Raw genomic sequence first — 13,930 nt, 5'->3', positions numbered from 1 at the left:
CACCCCTCTGGCACACTGAAAAGTTGGCGTCTGTAGCTTCAGCCCCAGAGTCGGTGCCTATGGAAGGAGCCACATATTAACCTCTGAAGAGATGCATGAGGCTCCAGAGCCACAGCTTGGCCACCTCTGAACTACACAGAAAGGAGGGAGGGTCGTCAGGCCCTCCTGGGTTTGTTACTCAGCAAACCTTTCCTCTAACATTGGACCTAGAATCCCTTCAGGCCACACCATAGCCACACGACCCCAGCGATGCCCACGCACGGGGGATGTGGCTGAGGGCAGGTGCTGGCCCGGCACGTGGCGCTCGCCTTACCCTCGTTGAACTCCCGGCTCAGCTCGTGGTTCGGGCAGCGTTTGACCACCTCGGTGACGTGCTCGGCCTTCTTGTAGACGGGCATGGCGCGGATAATGGCGCCCTGTGGCGGCGGGGTCATCACTTTGACCTGGATGGGACATGTCTTGGCGATCTGGCAATACAGCTTCTTCAGCTCGGTCGAGTACTAGACGGGAAGGGGGACAAGAGAAACATCAGTCCGTATTTGCAGCTAGGGGAGGAGGGCAGAGAGCCAAGGATGCAGAATGATGTGAGCTGTAAAGCCCCGAGCACAGGGGGCTATTCAGTTTGTTACTGTGCACAGGCTGTGGATCCACTCTATTCATTTACTCTCCACGCATTTTACACAAAAGAAGTGTCAAGTCAAAGCTCCCCAGAGACAATGGCTCATTGGGCTGACATGGTTAAGGTACATCAGTTTCACAGTCAACAGTACATGTGACCAGCATCCTGTCCAAACGCCTCTGACCGCCCTCACCCAATGGGTCAGGTACCCATTATACTGCTATGTGAACCAGACCTGGCCTTCGAGTGACAGCTCAAACAAGCCTCGAACCCACAACCTTCAGGACTAATCAAGCATCCCAACCTCTCAGCCACCGCAGCTGACAAAAGAAATGGAGATGGCCCAATTCTAACTATCCTGCATCAGAACAGCTCTGAGCCACAGCAGCATTTGAAAACCAGACCAGCATGCAGATCTGAACTCTCATCACATTTAACAAGTGGGCTTCCTATCTCCCTAGTGGTCTGACATGAAATCATGGACCTAAACACACCTACAACTCGGTGGATATTTGAAAAGGAGATCCCAGTCTGAACTGTGAGAGTGGGGCCCATCCCAAAGTATTTATTTTATGTTATTTATACAATATGCCCTTCTCTCAGGGGCGTGCTAATGGTGACCCTCCGTAGCCCCTCTATGGCAACCTCGCTCTCAGGATCTCAAAGTGCTAACTACCCCTCGCCGCAGAGATGTATGGTGTCTTTTTCCACGTGGGGAGGTCAGGCATAGATAATTGAAGCGACTAGCGCAAAGAGAGAGACAGTCACCAGCACAGCCTGGAACAGAACCCAGAACACAACTTGGGCAGAGACTCTAAGGCAGGGGCCCTCATCAGTAGAGCACAACTCCCTCTCCTGAAAGTAAGATACGTGTGTAAGAAGAACGCATCCAACTCCAGCTGCGTTAGCTACAAATAAAACCATCACAGTTTCCCTTCTGTCGGCGTACCTGCCGCAGTAAGGCCCCAGTTCAGCTCAGCTTCAGTCAGCAAAGCACGCGTGCACCCATGTATTAGCAATGGATTTAAGCAAGTTCTTAAATGTTTCATCAGATCAGAGCCTAAACCCTTTTTCACTGGATTCTCTCCCTGAACCTAGTGTCCAGTCTTCTCTGCTACCTGAAATACTTTCACAGACACCCCCAATCCCCTCCTCCTTGCCATCCCCCTTCCCCGGCAATTTGAATCCACGTGTAAAGAAAATCAGCGGCTCACACACTTGGCTCTGGAGGCCTTTTCTCCTCATGATGCACAGGGATGTTTAGAGCTTGTTTTATTATTATTATTTATGTAAAGAAATGCTCTAGTTCCGACAGGAGTTATTCCAGGGCAGTTCTCCAGCCCGTATTATGCAGGTCAGACTACATGACCACAATAGTTGCTTCCGGCCTTGGAATCTACGAAGCACAGAACTGCCTCCCTAACCACTTGACCCACAGAAATTGCTGGCATTCTCCCACTGACTTCTATTAATTTCTTATAGTGGAATGCAAGCAAAAGCCCCAAAGTGGTTGTTTTCTTTAAAATGTCTTTAACAGCAACAGCTCATCTACCTGCTCCCAATTGTTCAAACAAGGAGGCAACAGGTATGTACAGGTTACCAACGCCAGCTGGCCACCACATCCTGCCGGCACAGGAGAGCCTGGCACACATACGGGTAGGGGGCTGGTCATGTGGCAGCAAAGAGATTAGCGACTGCTATTCGGGGGATTATGTGTGTTTCAAAGGTTACTCACGGCAACATGCAAGAAAACCAGAGTCAGAAGAACTGGGGAGTTAGGGGAAGTGACTCAAGGCCATCTCACTGCCCGGGAGTCTGACACCACTGCAGTCGAAGTGCTGCAAATGTTTTAAGTTTTCAGATTTTCTAAAATGTGAAGACAAAGTTATGCAATCTGTTTTATGTGCCTGCAGGCTACAGATTAAACACACACAGGATTTACTCAGCCTGCGGAAATGGAGAACGTGCCAAACAATTTAAAAAAAAAAAAAAAAAAAGGTTGCGAAACACGAATCTAGACAGTGGGCTTATCAAAGGCTTCTTTTTAACCTGTAATTTTGTATTTATTCTTTTTTTTTTATTAAAAAATAATTCCTTGCCCAGTTAATTCACTGTTATTTCAGTCTGAATGCTACATATCACCAAGAAAGGAAAATTTAAAAAAAAGAGCCAGCCACATTTTCAAATGTCAGGAAGTTAAGCAACAGAATTTTATTCAATGCATTACTGTGGTACCTGTGCGCTGCAGCTCAGAACTTATGGAGCCAAAGGAAGTCACTAAGGTTTGCAAAGCTAACTAACGGGCCAATTAACACTAATGGAAACTAAGTGTCCAAATCCCTTAGGCAGCTTTGAAACCATGCCCAGCCCAGCGTGGTTCAATAAAAAGGACAAAGCATGTGCTCTACGGGACAACAGCGAGACGTCTATAAGTCAGCGGCTCTCTAACATTTTTACTGGGGACCCCTTTCACATAGCAAGCCTCTGGGTGTGACCCCCGCCCTTATAAATTAAACACACTTTTTATATATATATATTTAACACCATAATAAATGCTGGAGGCAAAGCGGGGTTTGGGGTGGAGGTTGTCAGCTCGCGACCTCCCTGAGGGGTCCCAGCCTCCAGTTTGAGAACTCCTGCTATAAGTGTTTGGAGACATAAACAATAAGGAGGAGGAAGAACTTCAGTTGATCCAGAGTAGGTACAAACTAGGTGCAATGGGTAACATTACATTACCAGCAGGATCTTTCAAGTAGGTTCTTTGAGTGACTGCTGTTCTTTTCAAAAGTGAAATCTTAGCTATTTTCACCTAGGAGAGTTCCAGTGTATATACGCACATGGGGATTACTTTGGTCTAACAAATGCAGCCAATTCTGAGGAGAAATGCAGCAGGTTTTTAACACAACGATTTAGGACAAAAACAAAGAATATTGTATCCATATAAAACTGCAGGGGAAATTATTAAGCAGAGAGAATCTACCTTCCCCTAATGAAACTTGGCCAGGTCGCTGGAGATAACATCTTAGCTTGTGCGACAATGCACATTATCTTCCATGATGTCAACTGGAGCATTAGAGCTCATTTAATGGAACGAGTGAGGGAAACTTGGAAACAATTCATTCCTCCCAGGAGAGGAGAGGTCCCCTGTTTAAGCAGCGATACTGAAGATTCTGGGGCCTGGTTTCACAAGGACCCGAGTACTCATCTCTGACAGACACAGGCTGGAGTTCAGCGCATCGCTGGAGCGGGTTGGGCATGACACTTCACACGCCATGTGCAGCTCCCGGCGTATAGTCTAGTACTCTGTTCTTTGTTCAAGGCATCATCAGTGCACCGCAAAAAGGGACTAGGAGCAATATCCACAGCAGAAAGGCAAGCGGGCACTGAAGGGGAGAGGACAGGAAGATTAAACAGCCTTACTGGGCCAGTGATTCATGTCTCATCAGGGCGCACAAGGGATAGGACTCTGGGAATCCCAGCCAAACCACAGCATTCAAAGTCATCTCGGGCAAAATGGCCCTTCAGCCTACAGTCACCCAGAGACCACAGTCATGTAAGCTCAGTGTAAATCTGTCCATAAAGTACCTGCTGTCAGATATTAAATAAAGCCCCTTGGGGCTTTTGTTCCTGCCAAACCCTTCGTGGTCATTTGTAATTTGAGTCCTAACTCTCTATTGGCACAATAGACGGGAACAGCTCGTTCACGGTGACTTCTAATCAGGTCAGTGATATTATCTGTATCTATGTTATAGAGAGATATAAAATACATTTTCAAAGGAGGTTTGTGTCGGTGAAAACCTTGGAGACAGAAGCCCTCTGTGCATACACAGAAGAGGTGTATATTTGGATGAAATGGAAGACCTCTCCAGCAGATTCTTCTTCAAATGTGCATGAACTCCAGTCGAACTGCTTGACTGCCCAGTAACATCCCTGGTACACGAGGCATAAGGCATGGCCGGAACTGACTGAAGCAATGGCCAAGCTGTTTTGAAGCACCTATGCACCAATGCAAGAGCACCACTGCGTGCTCCAATACGGAGGAGAAGAAGTATCACTGAGGCTGCAACATAAACAGTGTACTCAACTCCAGACAGAGATGGGCAATTTGGGGAGAGGTCACAGGCTGTCCTCAAAAGTTAGCAGATAGGTCCTGGGACTACATTATGAGGAAAGAACTAAATATGCCATTCTTGCCTAAGTGACAATGAAAGGGATAGAAGTCTACCAAAGATCATAAACAATTGAGAGAGACGTTATTTTTAAGGGCTACAAAGAGGTGTAACTGAGTAGTGGGCTCTGAAATCAAGAACGGAAATATCTGGACTTTGTTCCAATAGCTGTGTTTGCTAGGGAATAAATATCCCAACGGTAGTGGACCAGTACGTGCCCAGTTATGAACAATTCAGCATGGGCTGAGAGATGGACTAGAAAACCCGATAAGACTTTTCATACTGTAATCTTTTCTTCTAGAACTTGCAGAAGCCAGAAAATTAAGCCAGAGTCAGCACTTCATCCTAAATTGCACTGTTGTTTTTTGGAAGAAATTAATATCATGGTATAAATAAGGGGAAACTGGCGCGTTTGGACCAATTGGGTCGGATACTTTACAAGGTCAATATCCTGGCTCCCGCGGATTATGCAATCAAAATGGCATGATATGCAGTTAGAGTATAAGAATGAAACTGACTGGGAGGAGAATACCCTAAGTTAGTTTTGCTCAATACATCAGCCTGTCATTCTGAAACACAACAACTGTTATTATCCATTAATGGGAACAAGAGCTGAACCAACACCACAGTCCAGGGAGCTAATCCTGAACACGCCAGAGAGAATTTCTATTAGACGTATGGAGCAGACAGTTACTTAAAACAAATGCATTCGGAATACAGCCCAACTATACATTCTCAGCTGAGAGAGAAAGATAAGCTTTGCTTAGCCTTTTCTTTGGGGTTCAAGCAGTGTGTGTCATGTCCAAATAAGCAGACTCAGATTGCTAAAAACAACAGTAAATTCTGCTCTTTGACTAATAATACGTTTTAAAGGAAAAGAAAAAACATTCCAATGACTCCAGCCCTGCCCTCACCACCTGCCTGAGCAGACATACTATATTACACACTCTTGGCATCTCCACTGGTAATTCAGTATCACAATGCGTACACATGCCAGCTCACATCAGCCGACACCTGTCTGATTTCTCAACAAGCCCCCTTCTCCTTAAGGTGGGTAAACAAAAGGTTTAAAGAAAAACCTTTCAGCTCTCAAATGAAGCATTTTCAGCTAGGTAAAGGAAGTGTCTCTTGGAAGGAACTGCTCTATTTGTGCAATACAAGTCGCGTGGGCTTTCCATTGAGTAATGAACTCCCAGGCAGAACTCTGATGCAGCAAAATCCCTGACATGTTGCTTTAATTCACAGATTCCAAGGCCAGAAGGGACTACTAAGATCATCTAGTCTGACCTGCTGCAGAGCACAGGCCAGAGAACCTCACCAAAACATTTCCTCACCCAGATCTTTGAGAAATCATCCCACCTTGATTTAAAAATGGCCAGAGATGGAGACTCCAGGGTGGGTGAGATTCTGTGGCCTGCATTGTGCAGGAGGTCAGACTAGATGACCATAATGGTTCCTTCTGACCTTAAGTCTATGAATCTGTGCATCTTGATAAGTTGTTCCAGTGATTAATTATCCTCATTATTAACCATTTACACCTTATTTCCAGTCTGAACTCATCTAGCTTCAACTTTGCAGCCATTGGATTGTGCTATACCTTTCTCTGATACATTGAAGAACTCATTAGGAAATATTTGTCTCCCATGTAGGTACTTACAGACTGTGATCAAGTCACCCCTTAACCTTCTCTTTGTTAAACTAAGGAGATAGACTCCAGGATCTCAGTAAGTCACGTTTTCTAATCCTTTAATCATTCTCATGGCTCTTCTCTGAACCCTTTGCAATTTATCAACATCCTTCCTGAGCTGTGGGCACCAGAACTGGACACAAGATTCCGGCACAGATCACACCAGTGCCAAATGGGGAGGTGAAATAACCTCTCGACTCCTACTCAAGAGCTCATTTATGCATCCATGGATCCCATTAGCCCTTTTGACCACAGCGTTACATTGGGAGCTCAAGTGTAGCTGATTTTCCACCCCCCAAATCCTTTTCAGTCACTGCTTCCCAGGATAGAGTCCCCAATTCTGTAAGCATGGCCCACATGTGCATATTTACATTTAGCTGCATTAAAACATGTTGTTTGCTTGTGCCCAGCTTACCAAGCGATCCAGATCGCTGTGTGTCAGTGACCTGTCCCCTTCATTATTTACCATTCCCACAATTTTTCAGTCATCTGCAAATTATTGGTGACGATTTTAGGTTTTCTTCCAGGTCACTGATAAAACTGCTAAATAATGTATGGGCAAGAACCCATACCTGCAGGACCCCATTAGAAACACCCCCACTCAGTCATGATTCCACATTTATGTTTACATTTTGAAGACTATCAGTTAGCCAGTTTTTCATCCAGTCAATGTGTGCCAGGTTAATTTTATATCATTCTAGATTTTTAATCAAAACTGTGTGCCAGTCAAATGCCCTACAGAAGTCTAAGTATATTACATCAAACACTATTCCCTTTGTCAATTAAACTTGTGATCTTAAGCACCTCTTTAATGTGCGTCTCAATTTCCAAGCTAGTCAAGTCTCTGTGGCCCAGCGGGCTTCTAAGTAAGAAAGTGGCTTACCCAACACCAGGGGTGCCCATTGTTAATGCCAAATACTTACGAATATGAACAGAATCTAGGATGCCGGCTAGTGAATATAAGATCCTCTATCTTCAAGTCCATTTCACTCAGAACAAGAATCATAGAATCATAGACTATTAGGGTTGGAAGGGACCTCAGGAGGTCATCTAGTCCAACCCCCTGCTCCAAGCAGGACCAATCCCCAGATTTTTACCCCAGTTCCCTTAATGGCCCCCTCAAGGATTGAACTCACAACCCTGGGTTTAGTAGGCCAATGCTCAAACCCCTGAGCTATCCCTCCCTCCCATGGTTAAAAACAACTTACAATCTTCCCCCAGCAACTCACTTTTTAGTAAAGCTCATTTAGTTTGGGATTAATTTTAAATTGCAATTTCACGACCCCGCTTGGTTGCAAATTTTCCACTGCTAAAGTGCAGCTGAGATACTGTCCAAGAAATAGAAAGTCCTCTGTCACCAGAGGGGAAACTGGTCCCTCTGTTCTGCTAGCTGTCAAAACACAGTGCAAAGAGAATTCGGACACATGCGTTTTTGTATTCATTACTGGGTTTCAGTTTGTTTGAGATGAAATTGTTTTTTCTTATTGTTTGTTCATTAGCAACACACTCTGCTAGAAGCTTAATTTCCTATGCGCAAAAGCGTTCCAAGAGCAACGCCAAAGGTTACACAAACAGATTCCTAGGAAACAAACACAAATGGCTTAAGAAAAGCCAATTTAAGTAATTCTGACATCAGAATGGAGTGGAAGGGGAAATCCCTCTCGACCCAAAATAAAATCTACAGATTATCTTAGACCAAAGCCATGTCTGTGCTGATGGTACATGCTTATAACACCTGCCATTCACTGAAGATGTATGAACAAGATGCTTGTGAGCTAGTCTGAATTCAGAGCCTGATCCAATAGAGGCTCGTTCAGGGGGTGGGGGGGAGGGAGGGGTCACATTGGCTTTCCCAGAAGAATTCACACTCAGCATTGCTGCAAGATCAATCCTATAAACGCAGGAAATCCTTGATTTGACTGCCAATGTTGTGGCTGCTTTGGGTACAGAAAGTGCTGTATAAAGCCAGTTCCATTCTCCGGAGAGAGAAAGGAGACCGGGGCTTTCTACTAAATCTGCCCTTCCTACCAACAAAGACGCCGACTGCATTCAAAACACTGAAGCCAAAGTTGCTGCTCAGTGGCCATCTGTCCTGCACACGACACACTTGAGAGCATCCCAGGCTTGGGCTCATCCTGAGTGGACACGGAAACCAGGAAAGCTAATGGGAGCTGAGGGTGCTCATGAGCAGACCCTATGTGAGGAAAAATAAGAGAGTGCTTTTCGAGGTGTGGCTCCACACACGAAGAGAGAGCCAACACTGCCCATCTCTTGCACTCTCCATACCACACTGAAAGAAATCTAACAACATACTTGCAAAGGAGGAACACATCACCCTCGTTTTTGCATATGGGCAAACTGAGGCACAGAGAAGAGACCCTCTTGTGCAATGTCCAGCCAGAAGATCACCCTTTGCCCCTCAAAATGTGCAGGAATAAGACACTGTGCAGTGACTACACACAGCTGCACAGGCAGCTGTGGAGTCTGTGTGAACGTGGAGAAAACCCCACATCCTCGCATTGACACACAGGATGTGAGGGGTGTCTCTGAACCCTGGGGATCTTTTGCAGTTCAGCTTGATTGTAACTCCCTTTATCCAGCACTCTTCCCCTCGCCCCCCACTTCTGTCTCTCCCGCTGCAGACTGCTGGTTGCCAGACATGTACGCATTGCGCTGATGAGCTATTAAAATCCTTCCTCCAAGCGCTTTTCCCCAAGAGCCGGAGCCAAAGGCCGCCTGTTGCCACCTGTCAGTTGTGGGGATTAATTACCTGAACGGGGCTGGGAGCGGCGCATTCTTCCCCCGGCCGCGCCCACCAAGATGTTGACATCAGGCAGGTGGGCCTCATATCTGTGCTGTCTGCAACCGTGAAGGGGGGCTTGGCGTGGGGGCGGGGGAAGAACGCAGCTCCACAGGAGAGAGATGGGGAGCGTTTACACTGCAAACCACAAGAAGAAGGGAGGAATGTGTCACAGTAATTCTTTGTTCCCTCGAGGCACGACAGCACGAAATGCTCTTAACGCTGGACTGGACTCTAATGGCAGCTGCTCCACCTTGGAAGCTTTAATAAAATAAAAAAAAAAAAAAAAGCCGGCCTGCCTAGGTAAACCGGGATGGGAGGGGTGGCTGGGAGGAGTAGGAGAATGGAGAACTGTAGCCTCCAGGCAAGAATTCAGAACTGAGTCGGGTGTGTTGGGTTCCCCCCACTGCATCTGAGGGATCAGCCAACCCTTTCCCCAGTTTTCTGTCTGACACTTTGGAGCTGTTGGGATTTCTTACTAATTATATTTCACCTCGCAGTCACTTGCAGGAGGCAACCAGGGGGAAAGAAAAAAAAAAGCAGGGTGCATCCAGAACAAACAGTGAGATCAAAGTCTCTCAATACTGGAAGACTGCACGTCTGAGTGATACCCAGAATCGCTGGAAAACGTACCAGCAGGCTAGCTGCCATGGGAGAGGGCCACTCTGATCACTGGATGGGGATCCTGACTCCTCTGATTATGTTCGTTTCCAGTCCACAGGTGGTCTCAACCGGGAGACAGCAAACAGCCACCCCCTCTGAAATTCAGTCTCTGAATCCACACAACTAAAGTATCATTATTATTATTATTATTATTAAATACTTTCATCAGGATTCTCTGCTTTCTTCAACTCCAAGAGCGAGAACACTGGAAGATCAATCTGCCACTATACGTCAGAGAGTGGAAGACTTGGCAATACTCAATCCCCCCGAGCTCCCTAAACTGTACGCTACGGTCCTCGGCTTTTGCTCATATAAATTCATTCAAGTAGGACTTGTGCTTGGAGTGAGTGGAAATGGAATACTGGAGCGGCTAGAACAGGGGTCGGCAACCTCTCAGAAGTGCTGTGCCGAGTCTTCATTTACTCTAATTTAAGGTTTCGCGTGCCAGTGATACATTGTAATGTTTTTAGAAGGTCTCTTTCAATAAGTCTATAATATGTAACTAAACTATTGTTGTATGTAAAGTAAATAAGGTTTTTAAAATGTTTAAGAAGCTTCATTTAAAATTAAATTAAAATGCAGAGCCCCCTAGAGCAGTGGCCAGGACCCAGGCAGTGTGAGTGCCACTGAAAATCAGCTTGCGAAGGTGGCACGCGAGCCATAGGTTGCCTACCCGTGGGCTAGACGAAAGCTCTGATTCTGTTCTGCACATCCACTGTTCCAAATAGGGCAAAGAGCAAGGAGATTAACTTCTAGCACTGTGCAAGGCACTCCCTCCCCTCCTGGGCATAGAGAACTGACCCTATTGAACACGCTTATCTGCCACTCCTCCCCACACTGAATACGCGTCCATTCCTAGTCTTCCCATGTACATAATACCTGCTTCCTTAACACAATCCTATTCCTAAACCAACATGGGGTGGTGCTGGAAGCAGAGAGAACACAAGGACTGACTGGGGGACACTGACCCATACACCAGGAGAAAAGCAGAAATGTTTCCAAGCAAACTGAAGTTGATGGGAGCTGCACGGAGCTCCCCATTTTGGGAAAAATCAGGTCACTTCTTTAGGTGTCTATATATGGATTTAGACTCCTAACTTTAAGCTCTTTAAAGTTTTTGAACATTCTGGACACAATATATTGGCTTTAACAGTACTGTACTTGTGTGCTTAGTTGTGATGGTGATAGAAACTGAATTATGTCATTTTACTGTTTAATAAATATTTGCAATCAAATTCAAAAGACTGACATTTGAGATTTTTACATTTCATTTCAATTTTGTGAACAAGGCCGGAATTCACCAAAAGCCTGAGGGAGCTGGCTTGAGAACAGGGTTCATTTTTTAATGAAAGACAGACAAACACTCAAAGGGTTCTATTCTCAAGCAAAAATGCCCAACTTTTGAACATTTTTATTGCAAAATATCATGTTGGTAAAGATCTATTTTCACAGGGAAATGCGTGAACATGTGACCTTTCACAAACTTCAATGCAAAAATCCTGAAACATACGTTACGAATAACTGTGTGAACATTTGCACAACTATGTACAGCCCTACCGTCTTCAATACAGGTCACACTGCCCAAACACACTAATGCAAAGTTATGATTGCTGGGGAAAGCCATAACTTTTCCTTTTTATGATTTACATATTTGAATTCTTTACCTTTTCATTAATGCATTTCTCTCCTCTTTTGGAATTATTTTTTAAAAGTTTTAAAATTAGAATTAAAAAAAACTTCATGCAACCACTCAACTTCCCACAAACAATCTATCTACCCTCATCCCTGTCATTCTACTTGTATGTTGCATCCATTTTCCCTAGCTGGCTCTGTCTTTTTAATTGCAGACTCTTTGGGGTAAGTACTGCATTCTCCTTTGAGTTTGGAAAGAATTTAGTACATTTTGGGCACAATCACTGTCTAACAAACAACATATACGGGATACATCATTTCACATGGGAAAAATTGTGCAGAGGAGGGGGTCCTCAGTGACTTGAAGCTGAAGACAATGGGCCAGTCCTGCAGTCCTCCCTATACAGACAAAATGCCCATTGGCTGCAGTATCTGACCCTGTGTTACTAAATACAGTACAGGAATCTCATTGCACTAAGTAATTTCTATAGTGAGATTTTTTTTTCTTACCCCAAAAGTAAGAAGTACCCCCAATATATTCTTGCATCTATAGTTGCACACAGTATGAACTAAAACACTAACTCCTGGCCCACTCGGGGTAGTGGTATCAAGAGGGCTCAACCACTGGATTCACCTCCAACATACACGGCTTTCTGAAGATTAAACGCTAGCTCAACCACAAGTTATGGGCTGGATTCAGGAATCACAGAGTAAATTTTCCTGGCCCGTATTATTCAGGAAGTCAGATTAGATCATATGGATATACAAGGGTTTTGTTTGTTTGTTTTTTACAGGGTGTATATTAGATCATCCACCTCTCAACTGAAAACGTCCAAAGTCCTTGAATCTGAACAAGGGTCTGCCCAGACAGGACAGAGTGTTAAGTCCCACCAACTTCAGGATACCTCTGCACTGGTCAGCAAGGGTTAGCTTGCATGGATCTGAGTGTGGGACGGCAGCCCTCAGCTGATTTTTCATGTTATCTTACAGACAAGGTCAGGTCAACAGGGAGCCACAAGTCAGGGTCTGTAAGAACAAGTCTTCACAAAGCCTGAGACAACTTTCCAAGCCCCCAGGAATCTCCGGAGCAGCATGACCACGTAAACCTGAAAGGGAAACGGACCGCAGGCCTAAGTGAAACTCTGTCCTCTCAGCTTGCACCACAAAAGCAAGATGCTGCAGCTAAGCAGTGAACACACTGCACCAATAGTGGAAAGTAAAACCTGATCTGACAGCACCCCCTTAGCTGCAAGGCTGCTTTGCACTGAGCCAACTGCAGCCAATAACCACTTCCCTTATTTAGAAATATATTTTACACACACCGGCCCCTCCCACTTAGCGCCTGTGATCGTCCTGTTCAATCGGTGCCACTGCTGCGTAACTGGACAAGTGAAATTAATATTGAACATGCCACAATGTTTCATTCATCATTCCTAATCCAACAGAATTAAAGATGGGCAAATCTCTATACAAAACAGCACGCTGAGCCTATAATTTTCAAAGGAGCAACTCCTATAGGAGTTGGGCCCCAAATCCTACTGAAATAGGAACTAGTGACCTAACATTAATTCCCTTGCAACACCCATCCTTAGGGTTCAACTGAAATGTATAGCAGTTTACACATTCTAAGTTCCAGGCAGCAGTGGCTTCATTAACTCCTCCTGCCAGGTACTATGCTGAGCACCCCTGGATGGCAATACATCATTAATGGCCTTTTGAATTCCCTTCAGGCTACCACATGCACCAGCCTGACTGCACATAATAGGGTAGGCAAAGCACATGGAGCACCAGTGCCTTATCGGAATGATTATCTGGGTTCTTACCCTGCTCCCAGCTCTGTATCAGAGCCCTCCCAGAAACACACTGCTTTGCACGTGAGAGATACCTTCTTTTACATATTCATAGATTCCAAGGCCAGCAGGGACCATTGTGATCATTGGGTCTGACCTCCACAGAATGTGCCCCAAATAGTTTGAAGGCCATATTTAAAAAAACCCAAAACATATCCAATCTTGATTTAAAAACTGCCGGTGACGGAGAATGCACCATGCCCCTGGTAACTTGCTCCAGTGGTTAATTATTCTGACTATTACAAGTGTACATCTTATTTCCAGTGTGAATGCGTCCAGCTTCCACTTCCAGCCACTGGACCGTGTTAGACCCTTCCCTGCTAGAGTGAAGAGCTCATTATTAAATATTTGCTCCCTCATGTAGATACCTACAGATTATAATCAAGTCACCCCTTAACCTTCTCTGTTAAAATGAATAGATTGAGCTCCTGTAGTCTATCAGTAAAAGGCATGTTCTAACAGTTTAATTATTCTCATGGTTCTTCTCTGAACTCTCTCCAATTTACCAAT

At 45.1% G+C, this 13,930-nt stretch overlaps 1 protein-coding gene across 2 annotated transcripts in view; it reads right to left on the bottom strand.

The window, feature by feature from the left end:
* Positions 1-13,930, bottom strand: part of TP63 (tumor protein p63) — a 139,239-nt gene that overhangs the window by 25,112 nt on the left and 100,197 nt on the right. For both annotated transcript variants that reach the window (XM_050964795.1, XM_050964797.1), the window contains one exon: positions 314-500. In XM_050964795.1, coding sequence (XP_050820752.1) covers positions 314-500 — 187 coding nt within the window. The remainder of the gene's footprint in view (positions 1-313; positions 501-13,930) is intronic.

The sequence above is a fragment of the Gopherus flavomarginatus genome, chromosome 8 (assembly GCF_025201925.1).
Source record: "Gopherus flavomarginatus isolate rGopFla2 chromosome 8, rGopFla2.mat.asm, whole genome shotgun sequence".
NCBI lineage: Eukaryota > Metazoa > Chordata > Testudines > Testudinidae > Gopherus > Gopherus flavomarginatus.
Note: the sequence above shows the minus strand (reverse complement) of the source record. Positions and strands in the feature narration are given on the sequence as shown.